The sequence below is a fragment of the Coregonus clupeaformis genome, chromosome 30, assembly GCF_020615455.1.
Source record: "Coregonus clupeaformis isolate EN_2021a chromosome 30, ASM2061545v1, whole genome shotgun sequence".
In the NCBI taxonomy this organism is placed as follows: Eukaryota; Metazoa; Chordata; class Actinopteri; order Salmoniformes; family Salmonidae; genus Coregonus; species Coregonus clupeaformis.
In genome coordinates this window covers 17139893-17161255 of record NC_059221.1, presented here as the reverse complement: position 1 = coordinate 17161255, position 21363 = coordinate 17139893, and the positions used below count along the sequence as shown (strand labels likewise).

The following is a 21363-nucleotide window of genomic DNA, read 5'->3' as shown; positions in this document are numbered from 1 at the left end:
TCTCTTTTGCCCATAATAATCTCATCATGTAGGCTATACCCGCGCTGTATCTGTGGGCTGTTGTCTAGAGCACACGACCCGCACAGGTAGAGTAATAATAACAACAAAGTCACACCGGTGTTGTGCCAGCATGGGAGGATGTGCCTCCGTGGTTCATATAAAACCGTACATCAGAAAGATTCAGAGCGACAGGAAAGTACTGATGGTCTTCCAGGTATTCGTTGAACCATAGTTACATTCGTAACTTCCGTTCTATTTCATGCCTTTCAGGCCTTCAGTACGGTTGAAAGTATGGATGACTCATACCAACAAGGTCACGAGGAATAGAACCACTAACCTCTGATTAATGTGCCGATGCCACTGGGAGAATGGCAGACCCCATTGTGTGGCAGGATGCGACGTTGACCTTGTAAAATCTTGAGAACGTGCAGGTTGACAACCAGGTATCAGATTAACATATCTCATTCAGGGGGACACCTCTCAGCACAGCCCAGGATATGGCCGACATTTCTGGTATAGTGACATATCACACCCTCTGGAACACGCTGGCCTACACCGTTGTAGGCCTGAGCGATGACATCCACGATCCAGTGTGAAAGCCTCTACTTGCACAATACAAGGCCTTTTGACTTCCCACTGAAGCCCAGGAAAACACCTTGTAAGAATTGGCCGATGAGGTAGTGGCCCCCTGTCGCTTTACCATCAATGCGTAAATGGTTTTCCGGTATGGCTGTGGCATACACCTTTAAGGAAGAGGTAGAGCGACCTGAGTCCAATAGTGACTGAAGGAAGCTCAGTATGACAGGTATGGAGCAAGACACCGGGTTCTCCGCCCTGCTAGAGCTCCATTTGATAAACAGCTTCCAGCAGACATCATCCTGGTTGATAGTGCTCTGGCGTTCTGTAAAGTCTCGATAATAGTCGGATCGCAGCCGATCAGTAGAGGGTCGGGCTCTTCAGAGGCTACAATCATAGCTGTAGTTGGTCTGGGCTGGGATGCCATATCCTGCGGTCCAACTGTGAGAGCAGATCTTGTCTGGGTAGCAGCTGCCATGGTTCTTCCTCCAGAAGACTGAGGAGAGTTGGAAACCTTAGCATTGCTAAGATCAGGGGTGGTCGGAGGGAAAGCATACAGCAGGCCCTGTGGCCATGTGTGGGCTAAGGCATCCATACCCAGGGGGCTGTTTGTCTCTATCAGAGAGAACCAGCGGGAGCAGTGGGATGTTTGCTCTGAGTCGAACAGGTCCATATATGCTGTTCTGAACCGCTGCCATATCATATTCACTACTTGTGGGTGAAGTCTCCATTCCCCCGGGGGCGGTTTCTGTCGCGACAAGAAATCAGCCACCTCGTTCACCTTGCCTGGCAGATGGATGTCTCGTAGGGAGGCCAGTTGTGGTACGGCCCATGTCAGGAGTTGTTGGGCCACCTGTAGGGACCGTACAGACCTACCTCTGATCGCATCAGGACATGTTTGTGTTTGAGAACAGGCAGAAAGTGTTTCAGAGCTAGGTAAACTGTCTGATGTTCTAGCATGTTGATGTGCTCTTTCCTCCAGTGGGGGCACCACTCTCCACGTACAGTCCTGTGTTGCCACACCGCTCCCCAGCATGTTAGTGAAGCATCGGTCATCACTACTTTCTGCCTTGATGCACGCCCATCAGTTGTTGGAATGTCCATACTTTCACCAATGCTTTCAACCGGAATTGTTGCGAAGAAGCAGAATGCTGTCCACGTACTGAGGGGTTATACACGCCCTCATGGTGCGGGAGTTCAAAGTCACACCAATAAAGGTGACCTTTTGGCTTGGTGTGAAGATGCACTTTTCGTTGTTCACGGTAAGACCCAGTGCATTGACGTGGGTCAGTGCTGTGCTCTCGGCTGCACGTTTTTGAGAGGGGGCGCAGATGATCCAGTCGTCGAGGTAAGAAAGGATCTTAATCCCCTGTAGGTGGAGGAAGCTCAGGGCTGCACTCATGCATCTTGTGAAGACTGGAGGAGCCAGGGAGAGGCCGAAGGGTAATACCGCAAACTGGTATGCCTGGCCTTGGAAGGCGAACCGCAGAAAACGTCTGTGTTCATAGGGACGTGAAAGTAAGCGTCCTTTAAGTCCAGGGACGTGAACCATTCCCCTGTGGCAACGGTCTGGAGAACGTCGACCATCCGAAACATATGAAAGGGGAGAACTTTTAGGAAAACATTGAACTCTTTTTAATCCAGAACTGGACGGAAGCCTTAGTCTTTCTTCGAACCCAGGAAATACAGTTGAAGTCGGAAGTTTACATACACTTAGGTTGGAGTCATTAAAACTCGTTTTTCAACCACTCCACAAATGTCTTGTTAACAAACTATAGTTTTGGCAAATCGGTTAGGACATCTACTTTGTGCATGACACAAGTAATTTTTCCAACAATTGTTTACAGACAGATTATTTCACTTATAATTCACTGTATCACAATTCCAGTGGGTCAGAAGTTTACATACACTAAGTTGACTGTGCCTTTAAACAACTTGGAAAATTCCAAAAAATGATGTCATGGCTTTAGAAGCTTCTGATAGGCTAATTGACATCATTTGAGTCAATTGGCGGTGTACCTGTGGATGTATTTCAAGGCCTACCTTCAAACTCAGTGCCTCTTTGCTTGACATCATGGGAAAATCAAAATAAATCAGCCAAGACTTCAGAAGAAAACATTGTAGACCTCCACAAGTCTGGTTCATCCTTGGGAGCAATTTCCAAACGCCTGAAGGTACCACGTTCATCTGTACAAACAATAGTATGCAAGTATAAACACCATGGGACCACGCAGCCATCATACCGCTCAGGAAGGAGATGCGTTCTGTCTCCTAGAGATGGTGATCTTCCAAATGGACAATGACCCCAAGCATACTTCCAAAGTTGTGGCAAAATGGCTTAAGGACAACAAAGTCAAGGTATTGGAGTGGCTATCACAAAGCCCTGACCTCAATCCTATAGAACATTTGTGGGCAGAACTGAAAAAGCGTGTGCGAGCAAAGAGGCCTACAAACCTGACTCAGTTACATCAGCTCTGTCAGGAGGAATGGGCCAAAATTCACCCAATTTATGGTGGGAAGCTTGTGGAAGGCTACCCGAAACGTTTGACCCAAGTTAAACAGTTTAAAGGCAATGCTACCAAATACTAATTGAATGTATGTAAACTTCTGACCCACTGGGAATGTGATGAAAGAAATAAAAGCTAAAATAAATCACTCTCTACTATTATTCTGACATTTCACATTCTTAAAATAAAGTGGTGAACATAACTGACCTAAGACAGGGAATTTTTACTGGGATTAAATGTCAGAAATTATGAAAAACTGAGTTTAAATGTATTTGGCTAAGGTGTATGTAAACTTCCGGCTTCAAAATACATCTTGAGTTCTGATACTTTTACTCTTGTGATCGCGCCCTTCTCCAGGAGAGATGTAATCTCATGGCTGAGGGTGCAAGCTTTCAGGGGGTCTGTGACTGAGGTCATTCTTACCCCTGAGAATGGTGGGGGTTGGCGTCAGAACTGCAGCCTGTACCTTTGTGAGAGGGTCATCACCATGGGTCTAAGGAGTATGATGCCCAGTATGTCAGGGGCTGCTTGTTTTTTCAATTTAGGCTTATTTATGCGAAACCCGCACAAATGGCCGTTGTTTGGTAAGCCAAGCTGACAACACACACTGGCAGCTAGGTTGAGTTGGTAAACTAGCTACCTTGTAGCATGCTAGTAATACCAGGGGAGAGAGATGCCTGGGGGAGGCAGTTTGAATCTCACATTATATAGCTGGCTAGGCTAACAACCTGTTTCAGCATGACAATGCCCGTGTGCACAAAGCAAGGTCCATACAGAAATGGTTTGTCGAGATCGGTGTGGAAAAACTTGAATGGCCTGCACAGAGCCCTGACCTCAACTCCATCGAACACCTTTGGGATGAATTGGAACGCCGACTGGGAGCCAGACCTAATCGCCCAACATCAGTGCCCGACCTCACTAATGCTCTTGTGGCTGAATGGAAGCAAGTCCCCGCAGCAATGTTCCAACATCTAGTGGAAAGCCTTCCCAGAAGAGTGGAGGCTGTTATAGCAGCAAAGGGGGGACCAACTCCATATTAATGCCCATGATTTCATGTAGTGTATCTTTGCAAATCGAAATAAGAGACAAGGTCTGACCTAAGGTTTTATATGAACCCTGGCACATCCTCCCACGCTGTCACATCACCGGCATGACTTTGTTGTTATTATTATTACTCGACCTGCGAGGAGTGTGAGGGATATATGCCGCGTTCAAAACAATTAGGAACTCAGAACTGGGAACCGACTTCCGACTTTAGTGCGTTCACAATAATTGGGAATTCTGAAAAATTTGAGCTCCGACTGGGAAAATCTATTTGAACAGTCATCCAACTCAAACTCGAGAACTCGGGCCTCTTTCTAGAGCAACGACTTTCCAACCTGAAGATCACTGACCTCATGATTTGACCTCGTAATCCATAATTTCAACCATACTGACGGTCTGAAAGGTTTGAAGTAGAACCGACATGTAAATTGCTTTACGCACATACAAAAGATGGACACCTGAGGAACATCAGAGCATGTGCGCAGCGTGTAACAAAGGCGACACCTCGTGCTTTGGCAAATATTTAGAGAAAGATTTGATTTGATTTGATTTGGTCTCTAAAAAATGTTGGCTTGTATTTTGAAGGTTTCGTAATTGCCATACATAGTGACGTCATCATTTGTGCTGCTGGCATAATAATACTAGTGATGGATCATGGTCTGTCCTGCTGTTTTTGGAGTCAGTTTGTCATTTTCTAGCTAGCTAGGTACCTCCAAATTATATGATGTCGTGTGATATCTCCATAGCTAATGTTATTATGATGTCGCGTCAGAGGAGAGATCTCGAGGGGAGATCTTCTGCGTGAAGCTCGCGGTAGCTGCAGCTAGCTAGCACTTCATTGGACCAAAAACAATGTGGCCTGCTATTTTGGGAAAACGATCGGAACTGCAGGACTAAACCAAACACAGGTGACAGGTTTTGCATTATGTTATTTTCCGGTTGTTGACAACCAGTTTTCACTAACAGCTAGCTAGCTATAACGTTAGCTTTCTCCTAAGCTGCCTGGCTGCTGCTTTGTTCCGCAATAACATGGCTGACGCCGCTAGCAGGACAATGATGATACGCTACAGTTTTGCAAATGTAGCTCACTTGGTATGAGTTGTCAAGCTGATTAATTTAAATTGATTTCAACTGTTTGATCTATATCAACAATGTAAGACAACTAGCGAGTTAACACCAGCTGTCACTTTATGGTGATTTCACCGTGTGGTTCAGTTGGTAGAGCATGACGCTTGCAACGCCAGAGTTGTGGGTTCGATTCCCACGGGGGACCAGTATTAAAAATGAATGCACTCACTACTGTAAGTTGCTCTGGATAAGAGCGTCTGCTAAATGACTTAAATGTAAAAATGCAATCATCTCTATTTGCCTCCCATTTTGTGTAGACATGGCTTCCGAGCTCCAGGTGTTCTCCTCTCCCTCAATCTCCTCCAGCGCCTACACTCGCTCCAAGAAACTGAAGGTAGAGAACAGTGTGTGGGATGTGAACAGCCAGGTGGGAGACAACAACAACAACAGTTACTACCAGCAGCAGGTCTCCAGCCAGGGCAATGGAAACACATCCTCCCCCTCTGCATCAAGTTTCAACCCAGCATACAACTTCTCCAACTCCAACCGGGGGTATCCATCAACGGGGGCAGGCTCCCGGGAGCTGACGGTCGTACGGGCGGCAGACAGCACCGGCAGCGTCCGAGGACCCCCTTCCTCTTCATCTTCCTCCTCCTCCACCAGTTGCCTTGTCAAAGATGCTGCATACTCCTCCCAGCCAGGCGACCTATACCAAAAGCAGTACGGTAACAGCGTGAAGAGGAAGAGTGAGGAGGTGGACAGCAGTGACAGTGTTCAGATCCTGGAGGAGCTCTCTGCCCCTGTGCTCTCCAACCGCACAGCCGCTGGTGGGGGAACCACCACAGCCCAGTCCATAGCACATTCCACCTCCACCACAAAGAGTAGTAACTCTCACAGTGAAGGGGACTACCAGCTAGTGCAGCATGAGATCCTGTGCTCTGTGACCAACAGTTATGAGGTGCTGGAGTTTCTAGGGAGAGGTACATTTGGTCAGGTGGCTAAATGCTGGAAGCGTGGCACTAATGAGATTGTGGCCATCAAGATCTTGAAGAATCATCCCTCATATGTCCGGCAAGGTCAAATTGAGGTTAGTGTTGTATCACTAAGCAAAAGTGACTTTCTTGTAAGCTTGAACCAAATCAATAAGGATATCTGGTCAGAGCTTCAATTGAATTTGTCAATTGTAACAATACCATGCATACGTACATTTTGTAAAAGTTTGGGGAGGAGAAATAATAATAATGTAACATCTATCTGCCCTTCTCCACTCTCCAGGTGAGTATCCTGAGCAGACTGAGCACTGAGAATGCTGACGAGTTCAACTTTGTGCGTTCCTACGAGTGTTTCCAACACAAGAACCACACCTGCCTGGTGTTTGAGATGCTGGAGCAGAACCTCTATGACTTCCTGAAACACAGCAAGTTCAGTCCGCTGCTACTCAAGTCCATCCGGCCTGTGCTGCAGCAGGTATGATACAGTACAACATATGCTTTATTATCCATATGGGGAAAATAGTCTTGAACACTTTTTCAGTACTGCTGACTGTATGCAAAATAACACAATACATTTTGCATTACCCACTAGACACATACACTGATACACAATACATATATTGCACGTTACCCATATCATACACATATCGTACAGCCACATACATAATATATAGACTCTCCTATCTAATTATTTGGACAGTGAAGCTACAACTTTTAATTTGGCTCTATACTCCAGTACAGAATGTCACCCATTTATTTTTGAGGATATTTTCATATCTGTTTTACTGTCTAAAAATGAATGCACTTTATGTATCTAGTCCCCCCATTTGAAGGTGTCATAAGTATTTGGACAAGTTCACTTATAGTGTATTATATTTAGTCAGAAGTTTAGTATATGGTCCCATATTCCTAGCACGAAATGACTACATCAAGCTTGTGACTCTACAAACTTGTTGTATGCATTTGCAATTCATCCATAATCATGGTAGCATCCACATTAATGTAGAAGTGTTCAGAAATACATTGTATTCTTATTTACAATATGTGACTCTGAAATGACACTGCATTATTTACTTTTCATTTCTATTGGGCACAACATAATCTGAAACACAACCAAAACAAACAGCAAAAGCATCCACAAGTTTGTAGGCACAAGCTTGATGTAGTCATTGCAAGATAGGAATATGGGACCAAATACTAAACTTTTGACTAAATGTAATACACTATAAGTGAATTTGTCCAAATACTTATGACACCTTCAAATGGGGGGACTAGATATATAAAGTGCATTCAATTCTAAACGGTTAAACAGATATGTATGAAAATACGCTCAAATAAAAGGTGACATTCTGTACTGTGCCTCATATAAAACATTTGATCTCAAATCCAAGATGCTGGAGTATAGAGCCAAATTAAAAGTTTTAGCTTCACTGTCCAAATAAATACGTAGGGGAGTGTATATTTTACACTGCCTCGTGTGTCATCAGGTGGCCACGGCCCTGATGAAGCTGAAGAGCCTAGGTCTGATCCATGCTGACCTGAAGCCAGAGAACATCATGCTGGTAGATCCTCTCAGACAGCCCTACAGGGTCAAGGTCATCGACTTCGGCTCTGCCAGCCACGTCTCCAAGGCAGTGTGTTCCACCTACCTGCAGTCCCGCTACTACCGGTGAGTGTCTGACTGTCTCATGGTGAGGTACAAGCATAGAAATATCATTACTGGAACAAGCAAAGCCCCTCAGACCACTGCAATTTACTTAAATGGGGGATGCTAGTTTTAGCAATTATATTTCTATGGGCACAATCTGGACAAGTCCCAGTAGCCATGGAGGATGTATTGCAGGCTCAGTGTGCTACTATGGACATGTCCAATGGTTTGTGTGTGTTATTTATTATTATTATTACAGGGCGCCAGAGATCATCCTGGGCCTTCCCTTCTGTGAAGCGATCGACATGTGGTCTCTGGGCTGTGTCATTGCTGAACTGTTCTTGGGTTGGCCTCTTTATCCTGGTGCCTCAGAGTATGGTCAGGTCAGCAGCAACTCTTCTACCTTCAGTGAGACAATACACTGTCATCCATCATTGACATGTATTTGTTTCTTTCATTTTGTAGTAATACAGTATTATATTTTATCTAGCATTTTATACAGTATTGTCTTTAATACAATGTGTGTTTGTGCCCTGTCTCTGATTTGCGTTTCCCTTGGCTGCATCAGATCCGGTACATTTCCCAGACCCAGGGCCTGCCTGCTGAGTACCTCCTGAGTGCAGGCACAAAGACCAGCCGCTTCTTCAACAGAGGCCCTGACTCCAGCTACCCCCTCTGGAGGCTCAAGGTACAATATGTGGCAACAGAACATCTCCGGGTTTTTGATATGTGCATATTTTATTCATGAGTGTAGCTAGGCCTATATTATACAGTATTTTTGGTAGCATGTTATTACTAGTTGTAACTAGTTTCCACTTTATTACCATATTATTACCCCCTTATTCTGTGCAGTAATGTAAAGTGCTACTGTACGTAATAGTTTTCTGCTGTATTTTGTTTTTGTCTGTAGACACCTTCAGAGCATGAGGCAGAGCTGGGGATAAAGTCAAAGGAGGCGAGGAAATACATTTTCAACTGTTTGGATGATATGATGCAGGTGAGGGTGAACAGGTTACCATTCATTCTATTAAATCCCTCACTCCTGTCATTGATATCTTAATGTTTTTGTATTATTCTTATAAATTGGTTTGTTTCATATCATAAATGTATTTGATTTCTTCAGAGGAGACTTAATATTTAAATGTTTACATTTTAGTCATTTAGCAGACAATCTTAGCCAGAGAAAGCAACTTTCTGTGTGCTGTTGCAGGTGAACATGACTTGTCTGGTGGGGACTGACGTCCTGGCAGAGAAGGCTGACCGGAGAGAGTTTATTGATCTGCTAAAGAAGATGCTGACGCTGGACGCAGACAAACGCATCACCCCCATGAAGACCCTCAACCACCCCTTCGTCACCATGACACACCTGCTGCACTTCCCTCACAGCTCACAGTAAGTAGAGGATAGTCAGGACTATTGTATTGTGGCATTTATTTCAAATGCAATTTATAGGATGAGTACAAATGGGTTCGTTTCCCACGGGGGGCCAGTATGAAAATGTATGCACTCACTAACTGTAAGTCGCTCAGGATAAGAGCATCTGTGGCGCAGTGGTCTAAGGCACTGCATCGCAGTGCTAGCTGTGCCACTAGAGATCCTGGTTCGAATCCAGGCTCTGTCATAGCCGGCCGCGACCGGGAGACCAATGGGGCGGCGCGCAATTGGCCCAGCGTCGTCCAGGGTAGGGGAGGGAATGGCCTGCAGGGATGTAGCTCAGTTGATAGAGCATGGCGTTTGCAACGCCAGGGTTGTGGGTTTGATTCCCACAGGGGGTATGAAAAAAAAAAAAAAAAAAAAAAAATTGTATGCATTAACTGTAAGTCGCTCTGGATAAGAGCGTCTGCTAAATGACTAAAATGTAAATGACTAAAATGTAAATGTAATCTTGTAAGCTACCTAGGTATAACTAACTAGCTAGCATATTATTGACCTAAAAGGTTAGCTGTGTTAGCCCAGTCGCTATCTTATCCAGGGTCAGTGATACATACTTAGAGCAACCATGTGCTGTCTATCTATGGGAACTGCAATAATTTTGATAGAAACATTGCTAGAATGAATGAAATAAAATGAACCTCATAAAATGTTACCTGAAATGCTAATCTCCTGTAGTCTAATTGTCATCTCCTTATTTTCATCCTGTACCTAAATTACAAGGGTTGGATATGCGCAAAATTGTATATGTTAGCACTTAAAAGGCATGTACAAAATATCAAGTTTCAGGAGAAGACCCAGATGTTTGACAGTGTCGAAGCAACAAAAATGTACACTGCTCAAAAAAGGGAACACTAAAATAACACATCCTAGAACTGAATGAATGAAATAATCTTATTAAATACTTTTTTCTTTACATAGTTGAATGTGCTGACAACAAAATCACACACAAATTATCAATGGAAATCAAATTTATCAACCCATGGAGGTCTGGATTTGTCGTCACCCTCAAAATTAAAGTGGAAAACCACACTACAGGCTGATCCAACTTTGATGTAATGTCCTTAAAACAAGTCAATGAGGCTCAGTAGTGTGTGTGGCCTCCACGTGCCTGTATGACCTCCCTACAACGACTGGGCATGCTCCTGATGAGGTGGCGGATGGTCTCCTGAGGGATCTCCTCCCAGACCTGGACTAAAGCATCCGCCAACTCCTGGACAGTCTGTGGTGCAACGTGGCGTTGGTGGATGGAGCGAGACATGATGTCCCAGATGTGCTCAATTAGATTCAGGTCTGGGGAACGGGCGGTCCATAGCATCAATGCCTTCCTCTTGCAGGAACTGCTGACACACTCCAGCCACATGAGGTCAAGCATTGTCTTGCATTAGGAGGAACCCAGGGCCAACCGCACCAGCATATGGTCTCACAAGGGGTCTGAGGATCTCATATCGATACCTAATGGCAATCAGGCTACCTCTGGCGAGCACATTGAGGGCTGTGCGTCCCCCCAAAGAAATGCCACCCCACACCATGACTGACCCACTGCCAAACCGGTCATGCTGGAGGATGTTGCAGGCAGCAGAACGTTCTCCACGGCGTCTCCAGACTCTGTCACGTCTGTCACGTGCTGTGTGAACCTGCTTTCATCTGTGAAGAGCACAGGGCGCCAGTGGCGAATTTGCCAATCTTGGTGTTCTCTGGCAAATGCCAAACGTCCTGCACGGTGTTGGGCTATAAGCACAACCCCCACCTGTGGACGTCGGGCCCTCATACCACCCTCATGGAGTCTGTTTCTGACCGTTTGAGCAGACACATGCACATTTGTGGCCTGCTGGAGGTCATTTTGCAGGGCTCTGAAAGTGCTCCTCCTTGCACAAAGGCGGAGGTAGCAGTCCTGCTGCTGGGTTGTTGCCCTCCTACAGCCTCCTCCACGTCTCCTGATGTACTGGCCTGTCTCCTGGAGGCGCCTCCATGCTCTGGACACTACGCTGACAGACACAGCAAACCTTCTTGCCACAGCTCGCATTGATGTGCCATCCTGGATGAGCTGCACTACCTGAGCCACTTGTGTGGGTTGGAGACTCCGTCTCATGCTACCACTAGAGTGAAAGCACCGCCAGCATTCAAAAGTGACCAAAACATCAGCCAGGAAGCATAGGAACTGAGAAGTGGTCTGTGGTCACCACCTGCAGAACCATTTCTTTATTGGGGGTGTCTTGCTAATTGCCTATAATTTCCACCTGTTGTCTATTCCATTTGCACAACAGTATGTGAAATGTATTGTCAATCAGTGTTGCTTCCTAAGTGGACAGTTTGATTTCACAGAAGTGTGATTGACTTGGAGTTACATTGTGTTGTTTAAGTGTTCCCTTTATTTTTTTGAGCAGTGTATTACAAAAACAGAGGGCAGGCAAACGACAGGTCAAGGGCAGGCAGAGGTCAGTAATCCATATCAGAGTCCAAAAGTATAGAACGGCAGGCAGTCTTAGGGTCAGGGCAGGCAGAGGTTAATAATCCAGGGTGGTGTGACAAGGTACAGAACGGCAGGCTCAGGGTCAGGGCAGGCAGAATGGTCAAAACCGGGAAAACTAGAAAACAGGAACTGGAGAAAGACAGGAGCAAGGGGAAAAACGCTGGTAGACAAACAGAGAACACAGGTATAAATACACTGGGGATATTGGGGAAGATGGGCGACACCTGGAGTGGGTGGAGACAATCACAAAGACAGGTGAAACAGATCAGGGTGTGACACAAAATCTGGTATATGCTTTGCGTCATATACATTGTCAACTGGTATCATTTTCAGTTGAGAACATACACTGAGTGTATAAAACATTAAGAACACCTTCCTAATATTGAGTTGTACCCCCTCGCCCTTTTGCCCTCAGAACAGCCTCAATTCGTCGGGGCATGGACAAATACGAGGTGTCAAAAGCGTTCCACAGGGATGCTGGCCCATGTTGACTCCAATGCTTCCCACAGTTGTGTCAAGTTGGCTGGATGTCCTTTGGGTGGTGGGCTATTCTTGATACACACGGGAAACTGTTGAGCGTGTAAAACCCAACAGCGTTGCAGTTCTTGAAGCAAACCGTTGTGCCTGACACCTACTACCATACCCTGTTCAAAGGCACTTCAATCTTTTGTCTTGCCCATACACCCTCTGAATGGCACACATAAACAATCCATGTCTCAATCGTCTCAAGGCTTAAAAATCCTTCTTTAACCCGTCCCCTCCCCTTTATCTTCACTGATTTGAAGTGGATTTAACAAGTGACATCAATAAGGGATCATAGCTTTCACCTGGTCAGCCTATGCTATGGAAAGAGAAGGTGTCCTTAATGTTTTGTATACTCAGTGTATAGCTCAACATGTAAACAATATGTGAGTTTAGCTATTCTCTGCTTTAGATGACATACAGTGGGGAGAACAAGTATTTGATACACTGCCGATTTCGCAGGTTTTCCTACTTACAAAGCATGTAGAGGTCTGTAATTTTTATCATAGGTACACTTCAACTGTGAGAGACGGAATCTAAAACAAAAATCCAGAAAATCACAAAAAAATATGATTTTTAAGTAATTAATTTGCATTTTATTGCATGACATAAGTATTTGATCACCTACCAACCAGTAAGAATTCCGTCTCTCACAGACCTGTTAGTTTTTTCTTTAAGAAGCCCTCCTGTTCTCCACTCATTACCTGTATTAACTGCACCTGTTTGAACTCGTTACCTGTATAAAAGACACCTGTCCACACACTCAATCAAACAGACTCCAACCTCTCCACAATGGCCAAGACCAGAGAGCTGTGTAAGGACATCAGGGATAAAATTGTAGACCTGCACAAGGCTGGGATGGGCTACAGGACAATAGGCAAGCAGCTTGGTGAGAAGGCAACAACTGTTGGCGCAATTATTAGAAAATGGAAGAAGTTCAAGATGACGGTCAATCACCCTCGGTCTGGGGCTCCATGCAAGATCTCACCTCGTGGGGCATCAATGATCATGAGGAAGGTGAGGGATCAGCCCAGAACTACACGGCAGGACCTGGTCAATGACCTGAAGAGAGCTGGGACCACAGTCTCAAAGAAAACCATTAGTAACACACTACGCCGTCATGGATTAAAATCCTGCAGCGCACGCAAGGTCCCCCTGCTCAAGCCAGGGCATGTCCAGGCCCGTCTGAAGTTTGCCAATGACCATCTGGATGATCCAGAGAAGGAATGGGAAAAGGTCATGTGGTCTGATGAGACAAAAATAGAGCTTTTTGGTCTAAACTCCACTCGCCGTGTTTGGAGGAAGAAGAAGGATGAGTACAACCCCAAGAACACCATCCCAACAGTGAAGCATGGAGGTGGAAACCTCATTCTTTGGGGATGCTTTTCTGCAAAGGGGACAGGACGACTGCACCGTATTGAGGGGAGGATGGATGGGGCCATGTATCGCGAGATCTTGGCCAACAACCTCCTTCCCTCAGTAAGAGCATTGAAGATGGGTCGTGGCTGGGTCTTCCAGCATGACAACGACCCGAAACACACAGCCAGGGCAACTAAGGAGTGGCTCCGTAAGAAGCATCTCAAGGTCCTGGAGTGGCCTAGCCAGTCTCCAGACCTGATCCCAATAGAAAATCTTTGGAGGGAGCTGAAAGTCCGTATTGCCCAGCGACAGCCCCGAAACCTGAAGGATCTGGAGAAGGTCTGTATGGAGGAGTGGGCCAAAATCCCTGCTGCAGTGTGTGCAAACCTGGTCAAGACCTACAGGAAACGTATGATCTCTGTAATTGCAAACAAAGGTTGCTGTACCAAATATTAAGTTATGCTTTTCTGATGTATCAAATACCTATGTCATGCAATAAAATGCAAATGAATTACTTAAAAATCATACAATGTGATTTTCTGGATTTTTGTTTTAGATTCTGTCTCTCACAGTTGAAGTGTACCTATGATAAATATTACAGACCTCTACATGCTTTGTAAGTAGGAAAACCTGCAAAATCGGCAGTGTATCAAATACTTGTTCTCTCCACCTGTATGCTGAGCACTTGTTGGCTGCTTTTCCTTCACTCTGCGGTCCGACTCATCCCAAACCATCTCAATTGGGTTGAAGTCGGGGGATTGTGGAGGCCAGGTCATCTAATGCAGCACTCCATCACTCTCCTTCTTGGTAAAATAGCCCTTACACAGCCTGGAGGTGTGTTGTGTCATGTCCTGTTGAAAAACGAATGATAGTCCCACTAAGCCCAAACCAGATGGGATGGCATATCACTGCAGAATGCTGTGGTAGCCATGCTGGTTAAGTGTGCCTTGAATAAATCACAGACAGTGTCACCAGCAAAGCACCATCACACCTCCTCCTCCATGCTTTACAGTGGGAAATACTTATGCAGAGATCGTCCGTTCACCTACTCTGCGTCTCACAAAGACACGGCGGTTGGAACCAGAAATCTCACATTTGGACTCATCAGACCAAAGGGACACATTTCCACCGGTCTAATGTCCATTGCTCATGTTTCTTGGTCCAAGCAACTCTCTTCTTCTTATTGGTGTCCTTTAGTAGTGGTTTCTTTGCAGCAATTTGACCATGAAGGCATGATTCACACGGTCTCCTCTGAACAGTTGATGTTGAGATGTGTCTGTTACTTGAACACTGAAGCATTTATTTGGGCTGCAATTTCTGAGGCTGGTAACTCTAATGAACATATCCTCTGCAGCAGAGGTAACTCTGGGTCTTCCATTCCTGTGGTGGTCCTCATGAGAGCCAGTTTCATCATAGCGCTTGATGGTTTTTGCGACTGCACTTGAAGAAACTTTCAAAGTTCTTGTCATTTTCCGTATTGACTGATCTTGATGTCTTAAAGTAATAATTCTATTCAATCGTTTCTATTTGCTTATTTGAGCTGTTCTTGCCATAATATGGACTTGGATTTCAGCTAATGGACTTGGATTTCAGCTAATAGAAATGTGGGTACATTTGTGGACAACATTCTAACTTACTCAACCTTTAAATTAAGTTCTATTTGATTTAATATAACATTTTTTGGCATAGAGCCCTTACACACAATAGCCCAGGATTACGACAGCGTTGCAAATATCCTTGTTTTTCTCTTTTATTATTTTTTTAGGCCTCTCCTCTGTTTACCTTGCTCATTTAGAGTGCCTTGATAATTCTTCTTCTTTTTCAGTGTGAAGTCATGCTTCCAGAACATGGACATATGCAAGCGCAGGGTCAGCGCTTTCGAGAGTGGAAAGAATCTGTTTTCTAGCAACAACACCCCCAGTGCAGCTACAAACCTCACTGTTACATTTAGCAGCCAGCTCAACCAGCACAACCAGGTGAGAAGCTAATACCTTGTATTGTCAGACTTTCTCAGGATGTCCTTTCAGCGCGTAAATAAAGTGTGACATTTCACAACACATAGTGATGAATGGTTGGTTATGTCATGTTATCCCCACCATGTCAGATGGCGTCCACCGGTGGCCAGTCACTGTCAGTGAGCAGCAACGTCCCTCTGCTGAACTACCAGCCGGGCCTGTACCAGCAGGCTACTATCAACATCCCAGGTCTCCCCCAGCAGAGTGTCCCTCTGCAGACCAGACCCACCCAGCTGTGTGGCCAGGCTGAGCCCTTCCAGCAGACTCTCATCGTCTGCCCACCCACCATCCAGGGTGAGCCGAGCAGAGAAGGAACTGTATGGAGCAGGGTTACAGTGTTATAACAATAGTTTGTTTGCCTCTCTTGCTGCACTTGTATGAAGACCAAATTCATGTCGCAGCTAAGTAAATCTGTTGTAATGTGGGAGATAACTTTCAGTAATTCATGTTGCTGTAGCCTTATGTGATGTATTAACACAGGATGATCTGAACTTCATAATGTTGATGTTGCCCAATTGTCCTAAGTTAGCTGTAATGTCTGTAATCTGCTTCTGCAAAGCTGTATATTCATTACATTAACTAATCTACCTCCTTCATTTCTTCGTAGGCCTCCAGACGTCCAGTAAACACTCTGGGTTCCCAGTGAGGATGGATAACTCTGTTCCCATGGTGCCCCAGAACCAGTCCACTCAGCCTCTACATCTCCAGCCTGGAATGCTCACACAGGTACAGTAAGACTGAGTGCTGCATGACCACCAACCCACAACCTGACACCATGTTTGGAATCCAATGAATAACTTGGGTGTATCTCACCAGAATAAAGACAGGATTCTTCACAACGTGTTAAACCTGTTTAACGTCCTCTCCTTTCTTTGGGAATCAATCTCAGACTTTGGTGAAAGGATGTGGCGATCAGGTCTGTCCCCCCTGGCTAGTTATCTAACCCCTACACCCCTCCCTCAAACCTCCTCCCCACCAGGCCTCCTGCAATCCATTGATGGTAGCCACTCTGCACGCCCCTGTGGCAGGAATGGCCCCTCTGTATTCGCTGCCCCTGGGCTGTGGGGCTGGAAGGCCTAGCCTGCTGGATCAGAGCCCCACCATGCTGGTAAAGCACCAACACCACTCCTGCTACCCCCTGTTGCCCCTGTCTCCCCTGTACCCCTTTCTCCCCCTGACACATTTCAGGGGTGTGCAGAGCATGGGACGCATGTGCTGCTGCTTACTATAGTCTGCGCTTTTGCTTGCAGCGTCTCATCTCTCCCTTTCTCTTCCCCTTCCGTTATGATACAGGGACAGCTGAAGTTTCCGGAAGTCTTGCTGTAAATTTGCCCTTCATCACTGCAACCTCGGGAACCTGCTGTTGATTCAAAGTATTAATGCCGTTGCTTTGTCTTGGAATTGTGCAGCAGGCACGAGAAATGCCAGCTTCGATGCTGCCCCTTGATTATCTGTCATGTTTCTCTTAACATATTCCTCTGAGTTCCAGGTCTTAAACCAGTGTTTGAATGGACCTTCTCAGTTCTACAGGACTACCTTCCAGGGCATGTCTGCTTGGCTTGAGAGCATGAACCGTTTTCTTTTCCTGCCAGTTGGAGTTCCCGTTTTAATGGTGTTTTGATTTCAATCCTATTTCCCTCCTCAGCAGTAACTATTGTTCAGGTTATGCTTTGGAAGTCCGAGGAACAGAGACCAGTCATTGGATGTTTTTTTTTCTTCTTCTTCATTGTATCTTTCTCTTCTGAATTTGAGCTTGACTCAGTGGGGGCATGCTGGATGCCTATATCTTTTCATGTGTGACAGTAGGAGACACCGAATCATGTCTGTCTACAAACTGCATGTGCTCGTCATGCACCTGCATTCTGTGGTGGTCTGACTGTCATACTCACATTTAGCACAGCGTTTTTCTATTTCCCTTAAAACAGACTGTTCAACAGTGTCTGTTTTTGTTTTTGTCTGTGCATGTGTGTGTACAGCAGGGCTGGCCAGCAGGGACCCAGCAGATCCTCATCCCCTCCACATGGCAGCAGATGCCAGGCATGGCCCTTCACAACCCCAGCCAGAACCAGACACTGGTCCCTGACTCTCCCATGGGAGCCCCCCTCTCTGGGGGAGACCGCTCAGGACAACAGGCCTCACATCGGAGGTGAGTCCTGCAGTGCTGTCCCTCTGGGCTCAGTCACTAAGGCCATATCACTGACCAAACAGCAGAAAGTTAGAGGAATCGGAGGAAGCCCATTTTATATTTATGCTATTTTCTTGTATCTAGGTTACAGTATGTGGAGACATTAGTTGGTTCAAATAATAACTGCCCACTTATGCCATTGTGTTGTACTGATTCCAATATGCTAGGAAAGCTAATTACAACTTGTTGTGATGCCAGGGGTCGTCATGGCAGCCATTACGATGGCATCACGCAGCAGGACCTTGCACTGGGGCGTCAAGCACCCACGGCCCCCTCCCAAGCAAGATCCCAGCAGGGGAAAAGGTCTAAGGCTCGACATACCGACAGTAGGGCCAGGTAACTTTCAAACCAATGGCCATGTCCCAAAATACACACTTTATTCATTCATACACTTGTATACTGTATGGTTCCCTTCCTCACCATGTATGTGATTTATTTATGTATGTGATTTATTTGAATCAGTGAGAGCTTTATGATTGACCACTTTCAAATCAAAGCAAACTTTTTTTTAAAGTACATTGAAACTCAGTATGCTTTACATTAAAAAGGAGTGTTGCCCCTTTGCAGGCCTGTGTTGTCGCTGGAGCCAGCTGCCTCTGTGGTCTACAATACCCCTCTGCCTGCCTTCAGTAGTGATCCAATCGTCATCTCCGATACTCCCAGCCCTGCTGCCAGCATTATCACCATCCACAGTGACACAGAGGACGAGGATGACAGGAAGTTCCCTGCTGCCAGGTGAGGTCACATCCTGTGTATTCTCATGAAAGCACCTAATGTGTGAATTCATGAGAGAGACTGCTGTTTTATTGAGTAGCTGAAACCAGCACTGTGGATGACCCTGGCTTTCAACCCCTTGTCTTGTGTCTCTCAAGGGGTTGGGTTGAACGCAAAATATGAATATCTGTGTTCTGAAATGAAAATGTGAGTGTTCTTTCTCTTTTCCACAGCTCTGGTGCTAACCAGCGGGCCAATGTGATCAGCTGTGTGACGGTCCACGACTCGCATGACTCTGACTCGTCCATCAGCAGTCCCCTGAGCCCCAAGCACCTTGCCACCAACTCCTCCTCGTCCCAGACCACCTCCAAGTCCCTGGCCATCATCCTGCCCTCAGTGAAGAGTCAGCCTGGGGAGAGCGGGGCCCACAAATCAGGTTAGCACACACCTCCAGGCTAGTGTTTCCCCTACCATTGTAAAGGTGGGGCGGCCTCTAGCTTTGTTGTTTTGGGAACTTTTGTGCATCACCTGCAACTTCTCACACTAAACTATTCTCTCAGCACTAAGTATGTGGTATTTGTTTCTCAGATCAACATGCTAATGTCTCTGGTAAGTCCAAGAAGGGGACAGCTCAGCAGTCCAGCAGGGCAGGAGGGGCCACAACTAGCAGATCTCAACCTCTCAACCTGAGTCAGGTATAAAGCAATATGGTTGACCTCAGTTGTCATGTCTTATTGTTTTTGTTTATCCTCTTTTTATTTCAAGTTTAGTCTCGAGGCAGAAAGTATCTAAATGCGAGTAGCATAATACAATGTGCCATTATATTCCTCCCCAGGTACAGCAGTCTGTGATGTCATCGTCACAAGACAGAACAGGAGGCAACAGCAGCTCCTTGCGTCGTCAGCCCACCTACCCTCCTCCAGTCTCCTCCCACTCCTACCGCCTGCAAGAAGCTGCCTCCATCTTCACCTCTACCCCTAACTTGTACGCCTATCCTGCCTCTGCCGCCCTGGCCTCTGTCTCCCAGGCCGTGGACCAACTCCAAGCCGGGGGCTCTTCTCGACACACCCGGCCCAGCGGGCCCTACTCCTCCCTGGGGCTCCTTCATGCCCAGGGACAGTACCACCACCAGCAGCTGGCGGCCCAGCCTTACCCCGTCCCCCGGTCCAGCGCAGCAGCCTACCAGCTCAGCCAGAGGAAGCTCAGTCAGTACCCCTACCTGTGAGGAATAGAGGCTGCCATAGAAATAGAATCCCATAGAAAAATCATATAATAGAATCCCATAGATTATATTTCTGTGGAAAGAACAGCTATCTAGCCCAGCGGAAGACCAAATGGAGACCAAGATCATAAAGGTGCACCTCTGCACAAGTTTAGCACAGGAACTATTATACTTAAATACCACTGATATTTTTAAATGTGCAATTTAGTAAGGCCTCGTTTTGAATTATTTTAACAGCTTTGTTCGCAATGTCCTGGTTTCAGAGACTGCTTTAAAGTGGTAAATATTTGTTTAAATGAAACACACTTATGTGCAGAAAAGTCCTTAAACATTTCTCCTATGTAAAGCCAGTATTTAGTTTTTTAAATATCTTTGTTTTTAAAATATGAAGCTTATAAAAGCACTAACCATGTGTCCTTCATGTTGTTATCATGGCATTTTATTTCCATGTACTGCAGCTAATCAAATTGTACTAGAATTATAAGACAGTTCCTTTTATTTATTTGCTTTTATCATTATTTTGAATGTGTCTGCATATTGCAAATAACTCTGAACAGAGTTTCTCTGTTTGTGTTTTACGTGTCTGTTTAAAAGAATACAGATAAAATAATGAGTTTGTCGACTAAATGTGTCACCTTATCTGAAACACTCCCCTACACATGTACACTCCTCTACGTATTTATTTAGACAGAGAAGCTAAAACTTTTACTTTGGCTCTATACTCCAGCATTTTGGATTTGAGATCAAATGTTTTATATGAGGCGACAGTACAGAACGTCACCAGGGTATTTTCATACATATGTTTTACTGTTTAGAAATGAATGCACTTTATGTATCTAGTCCTCCCCCCATTTGAAGATATCATAAGTGTATTACATTTAGTCAAGTTTAGTATTTGGTCCCATATTCCTGGCATGCAATGACTACATCAACCTTGAATGCATTTGCAGTTTGTTTTGGTTATGTTGTGCCACCAATAGAAATGAATGGTAAATAATGTATTGTGCCTTTTTTGTCACTTTTATTGTAAATAGAAAGTTTCTGAACAATTCTACATTAATATAGTTGCTACCGTGATTAAGGATAAGCATTAATTAATTGTGAATAATGATGAGTGAAGTTTAGAGGCATAAAATCATACTGTTATTGGTAATTGTGAGAGGTTAGCATGTTTTGGGGGCATTATTTTTGTCCAAATACTTATGACGCCTTCAAATGGGAGGACTAGATATATAAAGTGCTCTCATTTCTAAATGGAAAAACAGATGTATGAAAATACTCAAATAAAGTAACATTCTGTAACTGTCGCCTGATATGTAAAATTGTATCTCAAATCCAAAATGCTAGAGAATAGAGCCATATTAAAAGTTTCAGCTTCACTGTCCAAATAAATACGTAGAGGAGTGTATTTTCTCCAGCATGTCACCGAAGCGCTTGTCAAAGGCCCTTGACTTTAACCAGACTCTGCTCAGATTCCACACACCAATCACATATTCATCTCATCACCACTTTAGGCCTATTGGTAGGCTCCTCTAACATGGTTAAGCTTACTCTTGGACTTAAAAGTGACTTAAAAGTATGTTCAATGGAGAATCTCCACATGCCTC

General features: G+C 45.2%; 1 protein-coding gene across 4 annotated transcripts; it reads left to right on the top strand.

The window, feature by feature from the left end:
* Positions 1-4729: 4729 nt before the first annotated feature.
* LOC121545761 (homeodomain-interacting protein kinase 1) lies at positions 4730-20366 on the top strand. Of its 4 annotated transcripts, none has more exons than XM_041856564.2 (18): positions 4730-5035; positions 5513-6282; positions 6471-6662; positions 7675-7856; positions 8095-8218; positions 8404-8523; positions 8746-8832; positions 9046-9227; positions 15446-15596; positions 15725-15929; positions 16243-16361; positions 16615-16743; positions 17615-17781; positions 18019-18156; positions 18388-18555; positions 18768-18970; positions 19123-19229; positions 19370-20366. In XM_041856564.2, the coding sequence occupies exons 2-18, from the start codon at positions 5515-5517 to the stop codon at positions 19757-19759; spliced, it is 3432 nt and encodes a 1143-aa protein (XP_041712498.2). In that variant the 5' UTR covers positions 4730-5035; positions 5513-5514; the 3' UTR covers positions 19760-20366. The 4 variants fall into 4 exon arrangements, with proteins under 4 accessions (XP_041712498.2, XP_041712496.2, XP_041712500.2 ...); XM_041856562.2 differs by having other exon boundaries at positions 17612-17781; XM_041856566.2 differs by lacking the exon at positions 16615-16743.
* Positions 20367-21363: the final 997 nt, after the last annotated feature.